This window comes from Anomaloglossus baeobatrachus, chromosome 2 (genome assembly GCF_048569485.1).
Source record: "Anomaloglossus baeobatrachus isolate aAnoBae1 chromosome 2, aAnoBae1.hap1, whole genome shotgun sequence".
NCBI classification, from domain to species: Eukaryota; Metazoa; Chordata; class Amphibia; order Anura; family Aromobatidae; genus Anomaloglossus; species Anomaloglossus baeobatrachus.
The window spans coordinates 525,742,091-525,760,335 of NC_134354.1; the positions used below are offsets into that span (position 1 = coordinate 525,742,091).

Genomic DNA, 18,245 nt, shown 5'->3' on the forward strand with positions numbered 1-18,245 from the left:
TCCATGGGAGACCCAGACCATGGGACGTTCCAAAGCAGTCCATGGGTGGGAAATAAACTAAACTGAGAAGTAGGCAAAACCTAACTTCACAAATGGGCGACAGCCGCCTGAAGGATGCGTCTGCCCAAGCTCGCATCTGCCGAAGCATGAGCATGCACTTGGTAGTGCTTAGAAAAAGTGTGCAGACTGGACCAAGTGGCAGCCTGACACACCTGCTGAGCCGTAGCCTGGTGTCTGAAAGCCCAGGAGGCACCGACAGCTCTGGTCGAGTGCGCCTTAATCCCCGGCGGGGGAGGCACCTGAGAACACTGGTAGGCATCGGCGATAGCCGACCTAACCCAACGAGCCAGGGTCGGTTTAGACGCCGAGAGGCCCTTGCGCTGACCCGTGGTTAGCACAAAAAGTGAGGTGCACCGCCGAAAAACGGCGGTGCGAGACACATAGATTCGGAGCGCCCGCACCAAATCCAAGGTGTGCAACGCCTTCTCAAAGCGATGCACAGGGGCCGGACAAAGAGAGGGCAATGAAATGTCCTGGTTAAGGTGGAAGGAAGACACCACCTTAGGGAGAAAGTCCGGAGTCGGACGCAGAACCACCTTGTCTTGGTGAAACACCAAAAAGGGGGATTCCGAAGAAAGCGCAGCCAAATCAGAAACTCTCCTGAGAGAAGTTAAGGCTACTAGAAAGACAACTTTCTGTGAAAGTCTAGACAAAGGAACTTCCCTGAGAGGCTCAAAAGGGGGTTTCTGTAAGGCCGTGAGGACCAGATTAAGGTCCCAGGGATCCAAGGGCCGTCGGTAAAGAGGGATGATGTGAGATGCGCCCTGCATGAAGGTGCGCACCTGAGCCAGTCGGGCGATACGCCGCTGGAACAATACCGACAAAGCCGACACCTGTCCCTTAAGGGAATTGAGGGACAGACCCAACTGCAGACCTGACTGTAGAAAAGACAGGATGGTCGGCAAGGCGAACGGCCAAGGAGCATGGCCGGAAGAGCGACACCAGGACAGGAAAATTCTCCAAGTCCTGTGGTAAATCTTAGCCGAGGAAGACTTCCGAGCCTGAGTCATGGTGGAGATGACCTCAGAGGGAATGCCTGAAGCCGTCAGGATCCAGGACTCAAGAGCCACGCCGTCAATCTGAGAGCCGCAGAATTCTGGCGGAAGAACGGACCTTGAGAGAGAAGGTCTGGGCGGTCCGGGAGATGCCACGGCACCTCTACGGACAGGCGGAGCAGATCTGGGTACCAGGCTCGCCTGGGCCAGTCCGGAGCAATGAGTATGACTCGACGGCCCTCCATTCGGATCTTGCGCAGAACCCTGGGCAAGAGAGCTAGAGGGGGAAACACATAGGCCAGACTGAACTGAGACCAATCCTGAACCAGTGCGTCTGCTGCGAAGGCTTGCGGATCGTGGGAGCGAGCCACGTAAACCGGAACCTTGTTGTTGTGCCGGGAAGCCATTAGATCTACTTCCGGAGTGCCCCACTTGCGGCAGATCGATCTGAACACTGACGGATGCAGGGCCCACTCGCCGCCGTCCACGGTTTGACGGCTGAGATAATCGGCCTCCCAGTTTTCCACGCCTGGGATGTGAACTGCGGATATGGTGGACTTTGAGTCCTCCGTCCACTGGAGGATTCGTTGAACCTCCAACATCGCCAGACGGCTGTGAGTTCCGCCCTGGTGATTGATGTAGGCAACCGCTGTCGCGTTGTCCGACTGAACCCGAATGTGCTTGCCCGCCAATAGGTGGTGAAAGTCTAGGAGAGCTAGAAACACAGCTCTGATTTCCAGCACATTGATCGGGAGGGCTGATTCGGACGGAGTCCAAGTGCCCTGTGCTCGGTGATGGAGAAATACCGCTCTCCAGCCGGAGAGACTGGCATCCGTGGTGAGGATCACCCAGGACGGAGTCAGGAAGGAACGTCCCTGTGACAGGGAGAGGGGCTGAAGCCACCACCGAAGGGAGTTCCTGGCCTGTGATGACAGAGCCACCAGCCTGTCCAAGGAAGAGATCCGCTTGTCCCAACAGCGGAGAATGTCCAGCTGCAAGGGACGCAGATGGAACTGGGCAAAGGGAACCGCTTCCATGGACGCCACCATCTGACCCAGCACCTGCATGAGGTGTCTGATGGAATGACGGCGGTGCCTCAGCAGAGAGCGCACCGCCAGACGAAGGGACTGCTGTTTGACTAAGGGCAACTTGACAAGTGCCGGCAGAGTCTCGAATTGCATCCCTAGGTACAAAAGTACCCGGGTCGGGGTCAGAGTCGACTTGGGGAGGTTGACAAGCCACCCGAACTGAGTTAGTGTGGTGACAGTGAGAGAGACACTCCGCTGGCAGTCTACACTGGATGAGGCCTTGACTAGAAGGTCGTCCAGGTAAGGAATCACTGCCAATCCCTGGAGGTGCAGGACCGCAACCACTGCTGCCATGACCTTGGTGAACACTCGAGGGGCCGTGGCTAAGCCAAAGGGAAGAGCCACGAACTGGAAGTGTTCCTCTCCGATTGCAAAGCGTAGCCAGCGCTGATGTGAGACCGCAATAGGCACATGCAGGTAGGCATCTCTGATGTCGATGGATGCCAGAAAATCTCCCTGGGTCATTGAGGCAATGACCGATCTCAGAGATTCCATGCGAAAGTGCCGCACCTGAACATGCTTGTTGAGAAGCTTGAGATCCAGGATGGGTCGGGAGGAACCGTCCTTTTTGGGGACTAGAAAGAGGTTTGAGTAGAAACCGCTGAACCGTTCCCGGGCGGGGACCGGAACAATTACACCGTTGGCCTGCAGGGATGCCACGGCCTGAGAGAAGGCGGCGGCTTTGGAGCAGGGGGGGGTGGACAGAAAAAATCTGTTTGGCGGGCTGGAAGAAAAAGGTATCCTGTAGCCGTGGGTGATGATATCCCGCACCCACTGATCGGAGACGTGTTGCAACCACACGTCGCCAAAGTGGGAGAGCCTGCCACCGACCAAGGACTTTGCTGGCGCGGCCAGATAGTCACGAGGAGGCTGCCTTGGTGGCAGCGGCTCCTCCGGTCTTTTGAGGACGCGGCTTTGCGCGCCAGTTGGATTTACGATCCTTGGCGGTAGTGGACGAGGCCGAGGGCTTAGAGGATGACCAGTTAGAGGAACGAAAGGAACGAAACCTCGATTGGTTCCTGACCTGGGCAGGTTTCTTGGCTTTAGTTTGTGGCAAGGAAGTACTCTTCCCGCCAGTAGCCTCCTTAATTATGTCATCAAGCTGTTCCCCAAACAGCCGGGACCCAGTAAAAGGGAGACTCGCAAGGTACTTCTTAGAGGAAGCGTCCGCTTTCCACTCTCGAAGCCACAAGATCCTGCGGATCGCGAGGGAGTTAGCGGAGGCCACTGCCGTGCGGTGAGAAGCCTCCAGGATGGCAGACATGGCGTAGGATGCAAAAGCCGAAGCTTGAGAAGTTAAGGCATCCATCTCAGGAATAGAGTCCCTGGAGAGGGAATGAATCTCCGCCAGCGAGGCAGAGATAGCCTTAAGAGCCCATACTGCCGCAAAAGACGGGGAGAAGGAGGCTCCTGCCGCCTCAAATACAGACTTGGCCAGAAGGTCAACCTGGCGGTCAGTGGGGTCCTTAAGAGAAGTGCCGTCAGCCACAGCAACGACTGTGTGGGCTGAGATTCTGGACACCGGAGGGTCCACCTTTGGGGACTGGGCCCATTCCTTAACCACCTCTGGTGGAAAAGGAAAACGGTCATCTGAACTACGCTTCAGAAAGCGTTTGTCAGGACAGGCCCTGGGCTTGTTAACAGTGGTCTGAAAGCTGGAGTGGTTAAAAAACATACTCCTAGGTTTCTTAGGAGAGGTAAACTGGTGTACCTCTACCAGAGAGGGTTGTTCCTCTGACTCTTGTGGGTTGAGGTTCAGTACGGAGTTAATGGACGTAATCAAGTCACTAACATCCGCATCACCCTCAGACAAGTCAATGGGGTACATAGAGGCAGCGTCTGAGCCCACAGCAAGTGAATCCTCCTCGCCCTGCACCTCGGCTTGTGAATCAGAGCCGTGGGACGAGGAAGGAGAAGGGTCCGTGCGTCTCCGTTTAGGGGGACGGGGTCCTAGGACCTGCTCTGAGGGCTCTGCAGAGCTCGGAGCCGCAGAGACACCCTGAGAGGGAGGCTGATGCATAGACAGCAGCGTCCGGGACAGCTGCCCCATGGAGTCGGCAAACGACTTGGAAAGAGCTTGTGAAAAAGATGCTACCCAAGCCGGGGGTTCAGCCACCGGAGCCGGAGCAGCCGGAGGGACCCCTGCGGAGGCTCCAGGCTGAGACACAACCATATTAGCACAGGTATCACAATGTGGGTATGTGCTTGGCTCTGGCAGAATTAGCTTACAAGCAGTGCATATAGCATACATGTTTGCAGCCTTGCTCCTAGTGACAGACATGCTGCTGTGGAGGAAGTTCTGCAGCCAGATACACTCCTGTAGAAAGCCTGAGAGTGTAATAAAAAGTCCACAACCAGGGGTTGTGGCTTACCAGCCCTGCTCTCTGTGTGTCCTCCGGATTTCACCGCTCCCCTGTGAAGTGTCAGCCTTCCAGATAGTATGCAGCTGCAGCATCCAGCGCTTCCCAGTGTGAAAAACGCTGAGAAAATGGCGCTGGGAGAAGGAGGGGGGGCGTGTATAAGCCCAGGAGCGGGAAACACAGAGGGCAGAGAGACACAGGGAGGTAGACAGGGGAGGGGACATCTCCCTAGAGAGGAGTGCCCTCCCCTCTGCTGGTCGGGCGGTGGGCGGCGCTGTATGCAAAACATGCATAGGAAGCCGAAAACGAAACTAGGCCCAAACTGAAGCCGGGGCCTAGATTTTAAAGTGCGGCCGACGAGCAGGCACCGTCGGCGCGGTTCTCATGGAAAATTCCCAGAACCGGCCGAAATTAACAGTAACGCTAAAGCACATACTGTCCCCCTAATAAAAGTGCCCGGGACCCCTGAAAAAAACGTCTCAATACTTAGCTTTGAGACGCAGGGCCATGTCCCTGAGTGGGGGTTAACGCTCCTTCCAGCAGGGACCAGACAGGGCTGCGGATGGAGACCGGTCTTCTGCAAGCAGAGAGGACCGTGATGGCTCCCACTTCAAACAGAGCCTCGACAGAGGATGCGAAGGAGCTCGGCATGTGAAGGCTCCAGCCTTAGTAAAATCAACCTTAACAGCACCCCGCAGAGTGGAGCGTGAAGGGACATGCCGGGAGTCCAGACTGGACCCGCTTTTCTTCCAAATCTTTAAAAATTAAAATAAAAAATATCAGGAAATGAAAATGTGTGTGATCCTCCTGGAACACAAAGCGTTGAACTGGGTAGATTGTCATCCAGGGGGTGTATATAGCCCGGAGGGAGGAGCTACACATTTGAGTGTAGTGCTTTGTGTGTCCTCCGGAGGCGCTAGCTATACACCCATGGTCTGGGTCTCCCATGGAAGGAACGATAAAGAAAGAAGTAGATATTAACAGGGGTTGGGTGCTACTAACAGCATGGAGCAGGCCACATCCCCTAATGTGTGATGTAGCGTCCCAGAAGGGAGGGGGAGCAGTGAGAAGCAGCATCACACTGAATGACAGGTACTGTGAGGATATAGAACTGCCCTGTGCTTCTCATCTTTAGAATTCATGAGGGCACAGCCAGTAGAAGAATTTATTTTTTTTATCACCACTGGAGTACCCTCTTTAATATCCCACAAGCATCATTTTAGGCAGAGTGAGCAAAGTTGTAGCTTAGCTTTATGCTGCTGTGGGATTTAACAGGGACTTTCCATGAACAAAAGTTAATTTTAATCAATAGTTCTTGGAATAATAATACATTTCACAATTGGATGTATTTCGAAAAAAAACGTTCCTGTGCCGATATAATCTTCTAAATTCCACCCCTACTATGTACTGTGTAATGGCTCTGTCTGACCACGTAGGAACCTAGTCAGATCCATAACACCTGTGGGCCAATAAAGGAAGAAAGAAGAAAAAAAAAAAAAAAAAGGAAACAGACATTAAAGCGTGGGATCGCAAATAATCCTTTGAGCTAAAACATTTCTTAAAAACTGTCAGGGAAATGTTTTACCTCACAATAAGGATCATCTACCATCTCATTCTGCAATGTCTGTATACTATTTTGCGTCCTCCACTGCCCAGGAGATGTGGTATGATCAGACCATGTTCCTGTACACAGCAGGGACACGTTTACAAGATTATCTCAGCACAGGAACATTTTTTTTTTTTTTTATAAACACATCCAATTATGGAACTTATTATTCCAAGATCTATCATTTGAAATTAACTTTGTCCATTCGAAATCCTCTTTAATAGGTCATCAGAGTTTAAACTGTTCAACACCGATCTTTGCTGAGGTGACTGGAACCGTGTAGTCACATCTTCAGCAGGAAGTGCAAATTAGCGCCTATGGAATAAAACAGGTACTGATCCGCAGTTTTCAACAGAGACCACTACACATTGAGTGGAGCTGTGCTGTTCATCTCAATTCATATTTACATCGATTACTGGGGCTAATAAGGAGCTAATCGGTGAGGGTACAAGGTGTAGGGTTCCCATCGATCAGATATTATGTATCCAGAGAATGATCACCAATATTATTTGCCCAGACAACCCATATAATGTGATGTAAGGAAAACGTGGCACTTTATGTGATATAAGCAGGTCAAATATTAACACTGCCAGTGGTAGATATGTGAATGGAGAATTGGGCAGAGGATGGTTGCTTTAGAGCTTACATTTTAACAAACACACTCAACACATTCTTAAAGTATTGACCCATGAGTTTGGCAAGTGTTAAAGGGAACCTGTCACCATTTTTTTGCACTATTCGCTGCGCTCACCACCACTGGGCTCTTATATACAGCATTCTAACATGCTGTATATAAGAGCCCAGGCTGCTGTGTAGAACATAAGCACTTTATAATACTCACCTAACAGTCGCGTTGCGGTGGATTCTACTCAGATGGGCATCTCTGTTGTCCGGTGCTGCCTCTTCTGGCCATCTCTGTCTTCCATCTTCTGTAGCTGGGGTGCATGATGAGTCTACGTCATTCACACTCGCCGGCATTGAGGTCGCGTGCAGGCGCACTTTGATCTGCCCTGAGTAGAGCAGATCAAAGTATTGTAGTGCGCCGGCACGGAACCGGCGAGTGTGTATGACGTAGGACGCATTATGCACACAGGCTTCAGAAGGAGGACAAAGATGGCCGAAAGAGGCGGCGCCAGACAACGTAGATGACCACATGGCCCAACTGCACCACAGTGCGACTGTTAGGTAAGTATGATAAAGTGTTTTTTATGTTCTACACAGCGGCCTGGGCTCTTATAGACAGCATGTTAGAATGCTGTATATAAGAGCCCGGCAGTGGTGGCCGTAGCTTATAGGCCGAAAAAATGGTGACAAGTTCCCTTTAAATAGTTTTTAATGCTTAGCAATATGTTTTTGGCACAATTATTGCCCAGTAAAGCATGACATACATCATTCTGATTTCTACAAACCTTTAAGCAAGTGCCCAACTAGTGCAAAGTTGAAGTTAGAGTTGAAATTGAGGCCAACAAAATGGTCCATCTGTTTACAATGCCATTCTTCTAGAGGATTGCGGATCTCCATAAAGACTTCTTCTGGGCTCTAGAAGAAAAAAAATATGAATTATATTGCCTCTCTGCATTACACATAAAATATGTAAGCAAAGTAAAAAAAAAAAACAAGCTTCTGACTGTCCGGAAGCCAGAGGTCACGTCACAAGTGCTCAATGCACCTCTAGAAGACACACAGCGAGGCTCTCATTACCTGACATTGAGTTGTGACCTCCGGCTTGCGCTATCAAATTGCTGGAGCAGCCGACAGGTATACTGCCTGATGGGAGTGCCAGGGAAAACAGATGAAGATGGCGGAAGGTGAGAAAAAAAACAGCTGCATAGAAATACATGCTGTCACACTCGTATCAGGAGAGGGGCTGCTCCTCGACAAGTAATACAGCAGTCCGACTGCACCCAATCACTGATACAGGCACAGAGGGGTGAGCAGCCATTTGGCATTAATGGGAGATGGAATCATCGATGCCGGCACAGAAGGGCGAGTGGGGGAAGGGGTGAATATTCATTTGGCACTAACATACGTTTATTGGGAGATTCGTGGATCAAACACCCGTTGAGAATTTTGCCATTAAGCTCCTTTGTTGGAGAACAGCAAGTTGTGCAAAAATTACTGAGATATGGAAAAATTGGAGATGTGCATTGAAAAGTTAAGTGTATATGAGGGGCTGCTGATAAGTCTTTGGCTTTGTGATTTTTTTGTTTCTATGGTAACAACTGTTACATCACATGAAAGCCTTATGTGTAATATATGCTTTCAAAATTTTGTGTTTGTTGCTTATGGCAACAGTGTTCTAAGCACGAAAACAAAATTGCGGAGTCAAATGTGATATTCACAGCAGCTGAGAGCAGAGGAGTGATAAAATGTTTGTTTCTGCAAGGAAAGTTCGCAAAGGATATTCATGGTGATATGTCGCACACATTGGTGGATCAATGTTCTTCATATTCCAAAGTTAAGAACTGGGTTGCCAAATCTAAAACGGGCCACTTCAGCACCAATGATGAGGAACGTCCTGGACGACCAAGAGTGATTGTTGTTCCGGAGATCGTCGATGATGTGCACAACCTCATACTGGAGAATCAACGAATTTTAGCTAAAGCCATAGCAGACATCATGGGGATTTCCCGTGAACGTGTTTGTGTTATCCATGAACATTTGGACATGAGGAACCTATATGCAAAGTGGGTCCCTAAATGTTTGGCAACAGATCAGAGAAGCATGTGAGTGAAAACTCCCCGTTCCATTAGTCAGTGTTTCCGGACTGATAAGAACTTCCTGGATCGACTGGTCACTATGGATGAGACCTGGATTTGTGTGACCCTGAAAACAAGGAGCAGTCAAAAGAGTGGTTCTCCTCGTCCAAAGAAGTTCAGGGTGTAAAAATCAGCCACTAAGGTGATGGTGACTGTATTCTGGAATAAGGAGGGCATGCTGCTAGTGGACTACCTTCAAAAGGGTTCCACCATCAATGCAAGGTATTACATGGAACTTTTGGACCAATTGAAGGCAGCACTGAAGGCCAAAAGGCATGGCAAGCTGTACAAAGGAATCTTGTTCCTGCAAGACGCCTCGCTAACACTTCACATGCGACTACAGCAACACCGGCAGAGTTGGGCTTCCAGCTGGTTGACCATCTACCTTATTCAACACATCTAGCTTTCTCCAACTATCATCTGTTTACAAACCTGAAGAAACACCTCAAGGGTATCAAATTTCACACCATTTCTGATGCCATGGCTGCGACGGATGCCTGGTTTGAGGAACAATTGAAATCCTTCTTTTTGCTAGGCTTACATAACTTGGAATACTGATGTAAGAAGCGTGTTGACATCTGTGGAGAGTATGTAGAATAAATGTAAAGTTTCACCTATCTATCTCATTTCTTTCTGGGTAAAGCCAAAGACCTATCAGCAGTTCCTCATATATACGTGTGTGTGTGTGTGTGTGTGTGTGTGTGTGTGTGTGTGTGTGTGTGTGTAGGCACACACATACATCACACACTCCTCTGAGCTAGGCTTTATCTCCCTCAAACACATCACTTCAAAAAAACCTCAATGACTGGTAAGGTTCAACTGATGCGGAAATTGGGCAATTATGTTTATGCTGTTATCACAGCTACCAACGTATCTTGGAATAACCATACTAGTTACTCAAAAACATATAACCCAAAAAAATAATATTTCCACAGGAAAGGTTGCCTGTGGGTGCATGACAGAGCCCTTACACGGCCAATATTTCCCAATCCTTACAAGGCACAAATATCACATAGTGACGGAACTCAGCATATTCTCCCAAGACTGACCACTCTTCAAGGTTAAGTTAGTAATACAATTTCAAGTTGTTTAAGGGTATCAGCATTTTGAATTTTACCACTTTTGTGAGATAAACAGAACAGGCGATCGGCATCTCATTGCCTCCTCTCCTTATATCAGTTACCATACAGCACTGCTGATGCAAACTTATGAGTCAGGGAAGATTATGGGCATGTTTGGTTTGTGCTAGTTTCAGGTCAAAGGCCATACCCTTGTTCAAATGATATAGGTCTTATCCCATACTCCAAGAAATGTACTAAGTAAGCTAATGTATGGTTTTTTTTTTATTATGTACTATGGGAGAGGGGGGAAATAAGCTGGACACCTACTGCAGCGCTTACTTACCACTGAGCCGACGGAATACACATTAGATCATTGACTTATCCACATTGAACATTTTAAGATCTATATATATATCTCTGACTATATATATTGGACTGTAGATCAGCCTGGAAGTGTGAAATGCACTGCAGCAAGAAAGAATGTTATTTTTTTTTTTTTTAAATTGTGAAAAGTTTATTCAGAGGGTCATTTATTATTCAACCCCTCAATCCACCAGAATTCTGTTTGGTTCCCCTAAAGTATTAAGAAGTATTTCAGGCACAAAGAACAATGAGCTTCACATGTTTGGATTAATTATCTCTTTTTCCAGCCTTTTCTGACTAAGTTAGAAACCCTCCCCAAACTTGTGAACAGCACTCATACTTGGTCAACATGGGAAAGACAAAGGAGCATTCCAAGGCCATCAGAGACAAGATCGTGGAGGGTCACAAGGCTGGCAAGGGGTACAAAACCCTTTCCAAGGAGTTGGGCCTACCTGTCTCCACTGTTGGGAGCATCATCCGGAAGTGGAAGGCTTATGGAACTACTGTTAGCCTTCTACGGCCTGGACAGCCTTTGAAAGTTTCCACCCGTGCCGAGGCCAGGCTTGTCCGAAGAGTCAAGGCTAACCCAAGGACAACAAGGAAGGAGCTCCGGGAAGATCTCATGGCAGTGGGGACATTGGTTTCAGTCAATACCATAAGTAACGTACTCCACCGCAATGGTCTCCGTTCCAGACGAGCCCGTAAGGTACCTTTACTTTCAAAGCGTCATGTCAAGGCTCGTCTACAGTTTGCTCATGATCACTTGGAGGACTCTGAGACAGACTGGTTCAAGGTTCTCTGGTCTGATGAGACCAAGATCGAGATCTTTGGTGCCAACCACACACGTGACGTTTGGAGACTGGATGGCACTGCATACGACCCCAAGAATACCATCCCTACAGTCAAGCATGGTGGTGGCAGCATCATGCTGTGGGGCTGTTTCTCAGCCAAGGGGCCTGGCCATCTGCTCCGCATCCATGGGAAGATGGATAGCACGGCCTACCTGGAGATTTTGGCCAAGAACCTCCGCTCTTCCATCAAGGATCTTAAGATGGGTCGTCATTTCATCTTCCAACAAGACAACGACCCAAAGAGCACAGCCAAGAAAACCAAGGCCTGGTTCAAGAGGGAAAAAATCAAGGTGTTGCAGTGGCCTAGTCAGTCTCCTGACCTTAACCCAATTGAAAACTTGTGGAAGGAGCTCAAGATTAAAGTACACATGAGACCCCCAAAGAACCTAGATAACTTGGAGAAGATCTGCATGGAGGAGTGGGCCAAGATAACTCCAGAGACCTGTGCTGGCCTGATCAGGTCTTATAAAAGACGATTATTAGCTGTAATTGCAAACAAGGGTTATTCCACAAAATATTAAACCTAGGGGTTGAATAATAATTGACCCACACTTTTATGTTGAAAATTTATTAAAATTTAACTGAGCAACATAACTTGTTGGTTTGTAAGATATATACATATATATATATATATATATATATATATATATATATATACATACATATATACATACATACATATATATGTACGTACACACACATATAATTTTGACAAGACTGTTTCATAGGACATGTTTTAACCCATACCTTGAAAGATTAGCATGACTTTGCAAGGAGTTTGTATGTTCTCCCCGTGTTTGCGTGGGTTTCCTCCGGGTACTCCGGTTTCCTCCCACAATCCAAAGACATACAGATAGGGAAATTAGATTGTGAGCCCCAATGGGGACAGTGTTCCCAATGTATGCAAAGCGCTATGGAATTAATAGCGCTATATAAATGAATAAATTATTATTATTATTATTACTTTCATTACAAAATCTTTAGTTTTAATCAAATTAGTTGATGCAAAAATAAGACACGTCCTACATCAAAATCTATTCAATCCAGTATTTTCTAGGACCTTCATGATTTTTAAAGGGAATCTGTCAGGTGCAATATGCACCCAGAACCACAAGTAGTTCTGGGTGCAGATTAGTGATTCCTGCCTAGCGTCTCTCTATACACTAGCATAAATAAACAGAGCTTTACAAAAAGTATTTCTAAAGATCGTATATTATATGCTAATGAGGTCGGGGACTAGTCCTGAGGGCATTTGTTCCCTTATCTAGTCAGCCTACATAGCACGGTAGCATGCCCCTGTGGGAGTACTAACATGCCAATGAATGCACAGCAACGCACACATGCCTCACTGTTCATGGTGGCCGGCGGAGGAAGGATGCACTCTGCACATGATGCGGAGTACCTGGGACTTCCAATCATGCACACTAAACTGATGCCAGGGTAAAGCTTCCCGGCTTCAGTGAGGTACAGTGCACATGACTGGAAGTGCTGAGGACTCCGCATCATGCACAGTGGGCATCCATCCTCAGGCAGCTGTCATAAACAGTGAGGTATATGCGCGTAGCTGCGCATTCATTAGCATGTGCCCACAGGTGGTATGCTACCATGCTATGTGAGCCTACTAGCTAAGGGCACAAACGCTCTTGGGACTAGTCCCCGCGCTCATTAGCATACAATATAAGATCTTTATAAATACTTTTTCTAAAGATCTCTATCTATGCTAGTGTATAAAAATAAATGATAAGGATCGGCACTTGTAGATTTTTCTTTTCATTCTTTTCTTTATTTTAAATCAGTGCACAAAACACCAATAGTGTGACGCGTTTCGGTCAAAGGGACAACATGACCTTTCTCAAACTCAGCCTGAGTTTGAGAAAGGTCATGTTGTCCCTTTGACCGAAACGTGTCACACTATTGGTGTTTTGTGCACTATGATTTAAAATAAAGAAATGAAAAGAAAAATCTACGAGTGCCGATCCTTATCATTTATTTGAATTGTGGAGACCATGCAGCGATACGTGCACCGCAGTATTGGGAGTGCCTACCTGTCCTCCTTAAGTGGATTGCTAGTGTATACAGGGACGGTTAGGCAGGGATTAGCAATATACACCCAGAACTGCTCGTGGTTCTGGGTGCATATTGCACCTGACAGGTTCACTATAAAGAAGCACTTCTAAGAATTTTTTTTCATTAAATGTATGTATGGTGTGTAGTGTGTGGTAATAGTCACCTAGCACCGCTTTCTCTAGGATTCAGTATGTTATACTCCTCTTCTCAGTGACCAACATAAGTTCAGAGTAGAAAGTACATTGTGTGTGAGTCTTAGGTCTCTATTACAAGTTAAGCGTAATACTTGTGGGTGTGAGCAGGAGTGAACCCACTGGACCGCAGGGGGGGCCGAGGGCTTACCCTTACGTGGGAGGGCTTAGCTAACCGCCTACCAGGTATTCGCAGAATGCTGCAATATTCTTGTGGTCAAAAGTGATGGAAACCCAAACCTGATAGAAGCGTATATTACAGAATTCAGCACAAACTCACCATTTGAATACTTTATATTTTCCTAAAGCTAAATCAAGTTTGAAGTGATTGAAAGCAATATCGTTAGTGGGAACCGAGTCTCAGAACCGGCGGAACATGACATGCCCAACAAGTTCACCAAGTCACAACACAACTTGTTGTTCTAAAGAGTATTTCCCTTACCTTATCATTAAATACTCGGAGGCTGTCTAATGTGTGCAGGTTTTGTTCCAGAAGAGCTGTACCCGCCGAATACAAGTTAACTTCATCCAGCTGTAGTACTGCCATAGCCACCCAAAAGAGGGCTTTGTGCATAGGGGAATCCTAGGATGATGGAGAGAAATCAGTAATCGAATTTCCAGAGAAAGTGAAAATTACTAAAGCAGATTCCAGCTCATATTACCCTAAGGGCAGGTTACCATGAAGCCATGATAATATGTGAAGTGTATGAAGTAATGTATTACAACTGTGAGGATGCAAGGCCAACTACTGGAGCTCTGCAAGTTTAGGTGGAAAATACCAATACATTCAGGTGACTGATAAAGTGAACATGTTATTATATAACGAATACATAACGAAAAAATACAAACTAAGACAGTGTGTGGAATGAATGAAAACAAAAATGATCGTTGTGGTAATAGTATACAAATATTCAATAGATAAAACTTTAGGCTCTAAAATGGATGTGTTATCGGATACCTACACCAGGGACGAGAAGCTTACAAGGGCTCTGCGGTAATCACTAGTGATGCAGAGAATGACAAAATATTCCTACACCACAATGAATCTACGTAAACTCATGTACGGTATTATATGATAGATACTCTAGAGGTATGTCCACGCCTGCATAGGGAAATTGAGCGCTGCAGATATGTTTTGCGAGGGTCCCAATACAGAAATGGCTGTATAAGAAGGCCATAGTTTACTTTCAGCAATAATAGTCATATGCAGATGAGAGCAATCCACTATTACAGTACAAGTAAAAATAGCCATTAACTGATAAATCCATTAGGCTTTCTTCCCACTATCAGTATTTGGTGAGTTTTTGAAACGAGATAAAAAAAAAAACCCCCAGCAATTAAAAACCGCGAGTAACCTAATTTATACAAAAGGTGCAGAAATTCTGCGACATGAAAAACTCTCCACATACTGATCCTGGAAGCGTAGCCTTAGGGGTACTTCTCACATAGCGAGATCGCTAGCGAGATTGCTGCTGAGTCACAGGTTTTGTGACGTACCAGTGACTTCATCAGCAATCTCGCTGTGTGTGACACTAAGCAGCGACCTGGCCCCTGCTGTGAAATCGCTGATTGTTACACACTGCTCTGGTTCATTTTTTGCTCGTTGCTCTCCCGCTGTGAAGCACACATCGCTGTGTTTGACAGCGAGAGAGCAACGATATGAATGTGCAGGGAGCCGGCTTCTGACAGGTGCGGACGCTGGTAACCAAGGTACACATCGGGTAACTAAGCGAAGCGCTTTGCTTGGTTACCCGATATTTACCTTGGTTACTAGTGTACACCGCTCTCAGGCTGCCAGTACTGGCTCCCTGCACACGTAGCCAGTGTACACATCGGGTAACTAAGCGAAGCACTTTGCTTAGTAACCCGATGTGTACCCTGGCTATGCGTGCAAGGAGCCAGCGCTAAACGCTTTGCGTAACCAGTGTAAATATCGGGTAACCAAGCAAAGCATTTTGCTTAGTTACCCGATATTTACCTTGGTTACCAAGCGCAGCATCGTTTCCACGAGTCGTTGCTGGCTGGTGGCTGGTCACTGTTGAGATCTGCCTGATTGACAGCTCACCAGCGACCATGTAGCGACGCACCAGCGATCCTGACCAGGTCATATCATGGTCGGAATCGCTGGTACGTCGTTTAGTGAGACGGTACCCTTACTCCTCTAACGCTCATACCTGCAAGGACACCTCTTACCTTGTTAAGAAGCGGCTGTAGTTTGGTTAGTGCTATCACAGTGGCTTCTATTAAAACTTGGCTATTGTAATTATCAGGACCTTTTAAGCAGCTTTCCAGTCCCTAAAACAAACATTTATAAAATTAAAATATTTTACAAATAATTTTAAATACTTAAATAATTTTAATTGCACAATATTTATTAGCCCCCACAAGGGTACTTGTGATCCATTGATTGCTTATATAATACACCACACAACTTATGTAGTGCAATGTAGTATCCCGGCCTCTCAGTGTTAAAATAATGGGCATGGATATATTGACTGACACCGATGCCCTTATGTTAGACCCATTAGTACCCCACAATTCCGCCATGGGAGGAGAGGCTGACAGAGAGCACCTTCCCTATATCAAACTCAAGAGGTCTCCTGCAGCTGATCACACGATTACAGGCCTGGTACCATGATGAATATAGATCGGTTACAAGTGCACATGACAGATCTACACATTACTATGCAAAAGTTTAGGCAGGTGTGGAAATAATACTGCAAAGTAAGAATGCTTAAAAAAGATGTTAAAAGGTAACTTTTATATCAATTCACAACCTATAAAGTGAATGAACAAAAAACGAAATTATTATTTGGTGTGACCACAGTTTGCCTTCAAACCCTCATCAGTTCTTCTTGGTATATTAGCACAAACTCAAATTTTGTAGGATTATAGTCAGGTGTATGAGTAACCAATTATGCCAAAGAGGTGATAATGATAATCACTTTCATATCTACGTTAAAACACAGACTTTCAATGAAACAGAAACAGCGGTGTAGGCTTACAATGAGTGAGGAACAGCCAATCGCTGACAACAAGGTGGGGTTGTAGAAGACAATTTAATGTCAGAGGTCACACACCATGGCAAGACAAAGCACAGCAACAAAACATGAGTAATACTTCATCAGCAAGGTCTCACCCAGGCAATGACGCAGGGATCGGCTAAGGAAACAGTACAGCAGATGAAAGACACAGACATGCTTACTCCGAAATCATAAGATGTCCAGCAATGCCATCTGCTCACTACTGGCAGAAACCAGTGGAACCCAACTATACCAATCTACTGTTCAGTCAGGCCAGTAGAGGTCTTCATGGAAAAATTGCAGTCAAAAAGAAAAACTGCACATGGAAACAAGGCCAAAACACGCACAAAAACATAGGAATTGGGGTGCAGAAGAATGGCAGCAGGTGCTTTGGACTGATGAATCAAAATGTGAACTAATTGGCTGTAACAGAAGGCAGTATATCTGCTGAAGGGCTGGAGAGCGGTACAATACGGAGTGTGTCTGCAGGCAGTATCGCATCATGGTGGTAGCTTACAAATTTAGGGTTGCATTTTAGCAAATAACGTTGCGGATTTGGTCAGGATAAATGGTGTCCTTAATGCTGAGAACACAGATACTGATCTATGTTGTAATACTATCGGGAAGCAGTGTGATCGGCTCCAAACTTGTGTGCAGGACAATGACCTGAAACGTCATTAAAAATATCCTCACTGTGAAGGAGCCCTGCAAGTGATGATATGGCCACGACGGAACCCTCATCTCATCCTCAAGTCTGCCTAGGATTACATGAAGAGACTGGTCTATGTGCTGGCCTACATCATCAGAAGAGCTGGGGTTGGGTCTCCAAAATGCTTCGAACAACCTCTCTGCTGAGTTCCTTCAAAACCAGTAAGTGTACCTGGAAGATTTGATGCTGTTTTGAAGGCAAAAGGTGGTCCCATCATATAGTGATTTTGATATTTCTTTCATTGATTTTTACCAATTAAAATGAGAAGTGAATAAACTATTAACACTTATCAATAGGAAGTTAAAACAGAGAATGACACATTTGTTTTCATAATCTATTTTTTTCAATGATATTTTTTTTATTTTTTCTTGTGTACATGATTATGGGGGTAGCCATCTTGTCCTGGCTTATGTTTGCAGCATTTAGCTGCTTTACAGCAGCCACATGGGCCGTAGACAGCAATTATATAAGTCACTAACTTCTATAGGAAGATGTACTAGACATGTTTTCCATATCATTATATTTCATATATTCATGTTACCCACCACCGTGCGGAGCTGCCGCCCAACCTACACCCCACCGACTGTCTCCTCCCCAAAATCCTTTAGAATGTAAGCCCGCAAGGGCAGGGCCCTCTTCCCTCCGTACTAGTCTGTCTATTGAAACTTGTGTATGTATTCTGTATGTAACCCCCTTCTCATGTACAGCACCATGGAATCAATGGTGCTCTATAAATAAATAATAATATTATTCAACAAAAGCGGTCTTCATATATGTGACTATCAATAACAAGGCAAGGAAAATACACTTTTATACAGATCTCTAAACATGCTTTGTAACATGCCTGTACATACATAAGGGATCTGTGTGGACGGTACAATGTAGTCTCCTTAAGTCTGTACCGAGCTGTAGAGCTTTTCAGAAGAAACAGGATGTGGCATTGTCAATTTCTTCTGAATTAAACCCCACTGCACATTTACATTACTCACTTTGCTCAGGATGCGAATGATCTGTTTAATTTGTCCATGAGAGACACGTTTGCTGATGCACCCGAAGACAACAAGTGCTCGAGGCTGAAGTGATGGATTGTACTGGAATGCAAACCTACACAG

At 46.3% G+C, this 18,245-nt stretch overlaps 1 protein-coding gene across 1 annotated transcript in view; it reads right to left on the reverse strand.

Annotated features, from left to right (window-relative positions):
* NF1 (neurofibromin 1) overlaps window positions 1–18,245 on the reverse strand; it is a 442,125-nt gene that overhangs the window by 41,968 nt on the left and 381,912 nt on the right. Inside the window, exons 39-42 of the mRNA XM_075333827.1 lie at window positions 18,123–18,237; window positions 15,595–15,696; window positions 13,844–13,984; window positions 7,519–7,648 (exon numbers count right to left, since the gene is read on the reverse strand). Coding sequence (XP_075189942.1) covers window positions 7,519–7,648; window positions 13,844–13,984; window positions 15,595–15,696; window positions 18,123–18,237 — 488 coding nt within the window. The remainder of the gene's footprint in view (window positions 1–7,518; window positions 7,649–13,843; window positions 13,985–15,594; window positions 15,697–18,122; window positions 18,238–18,245) is intronic.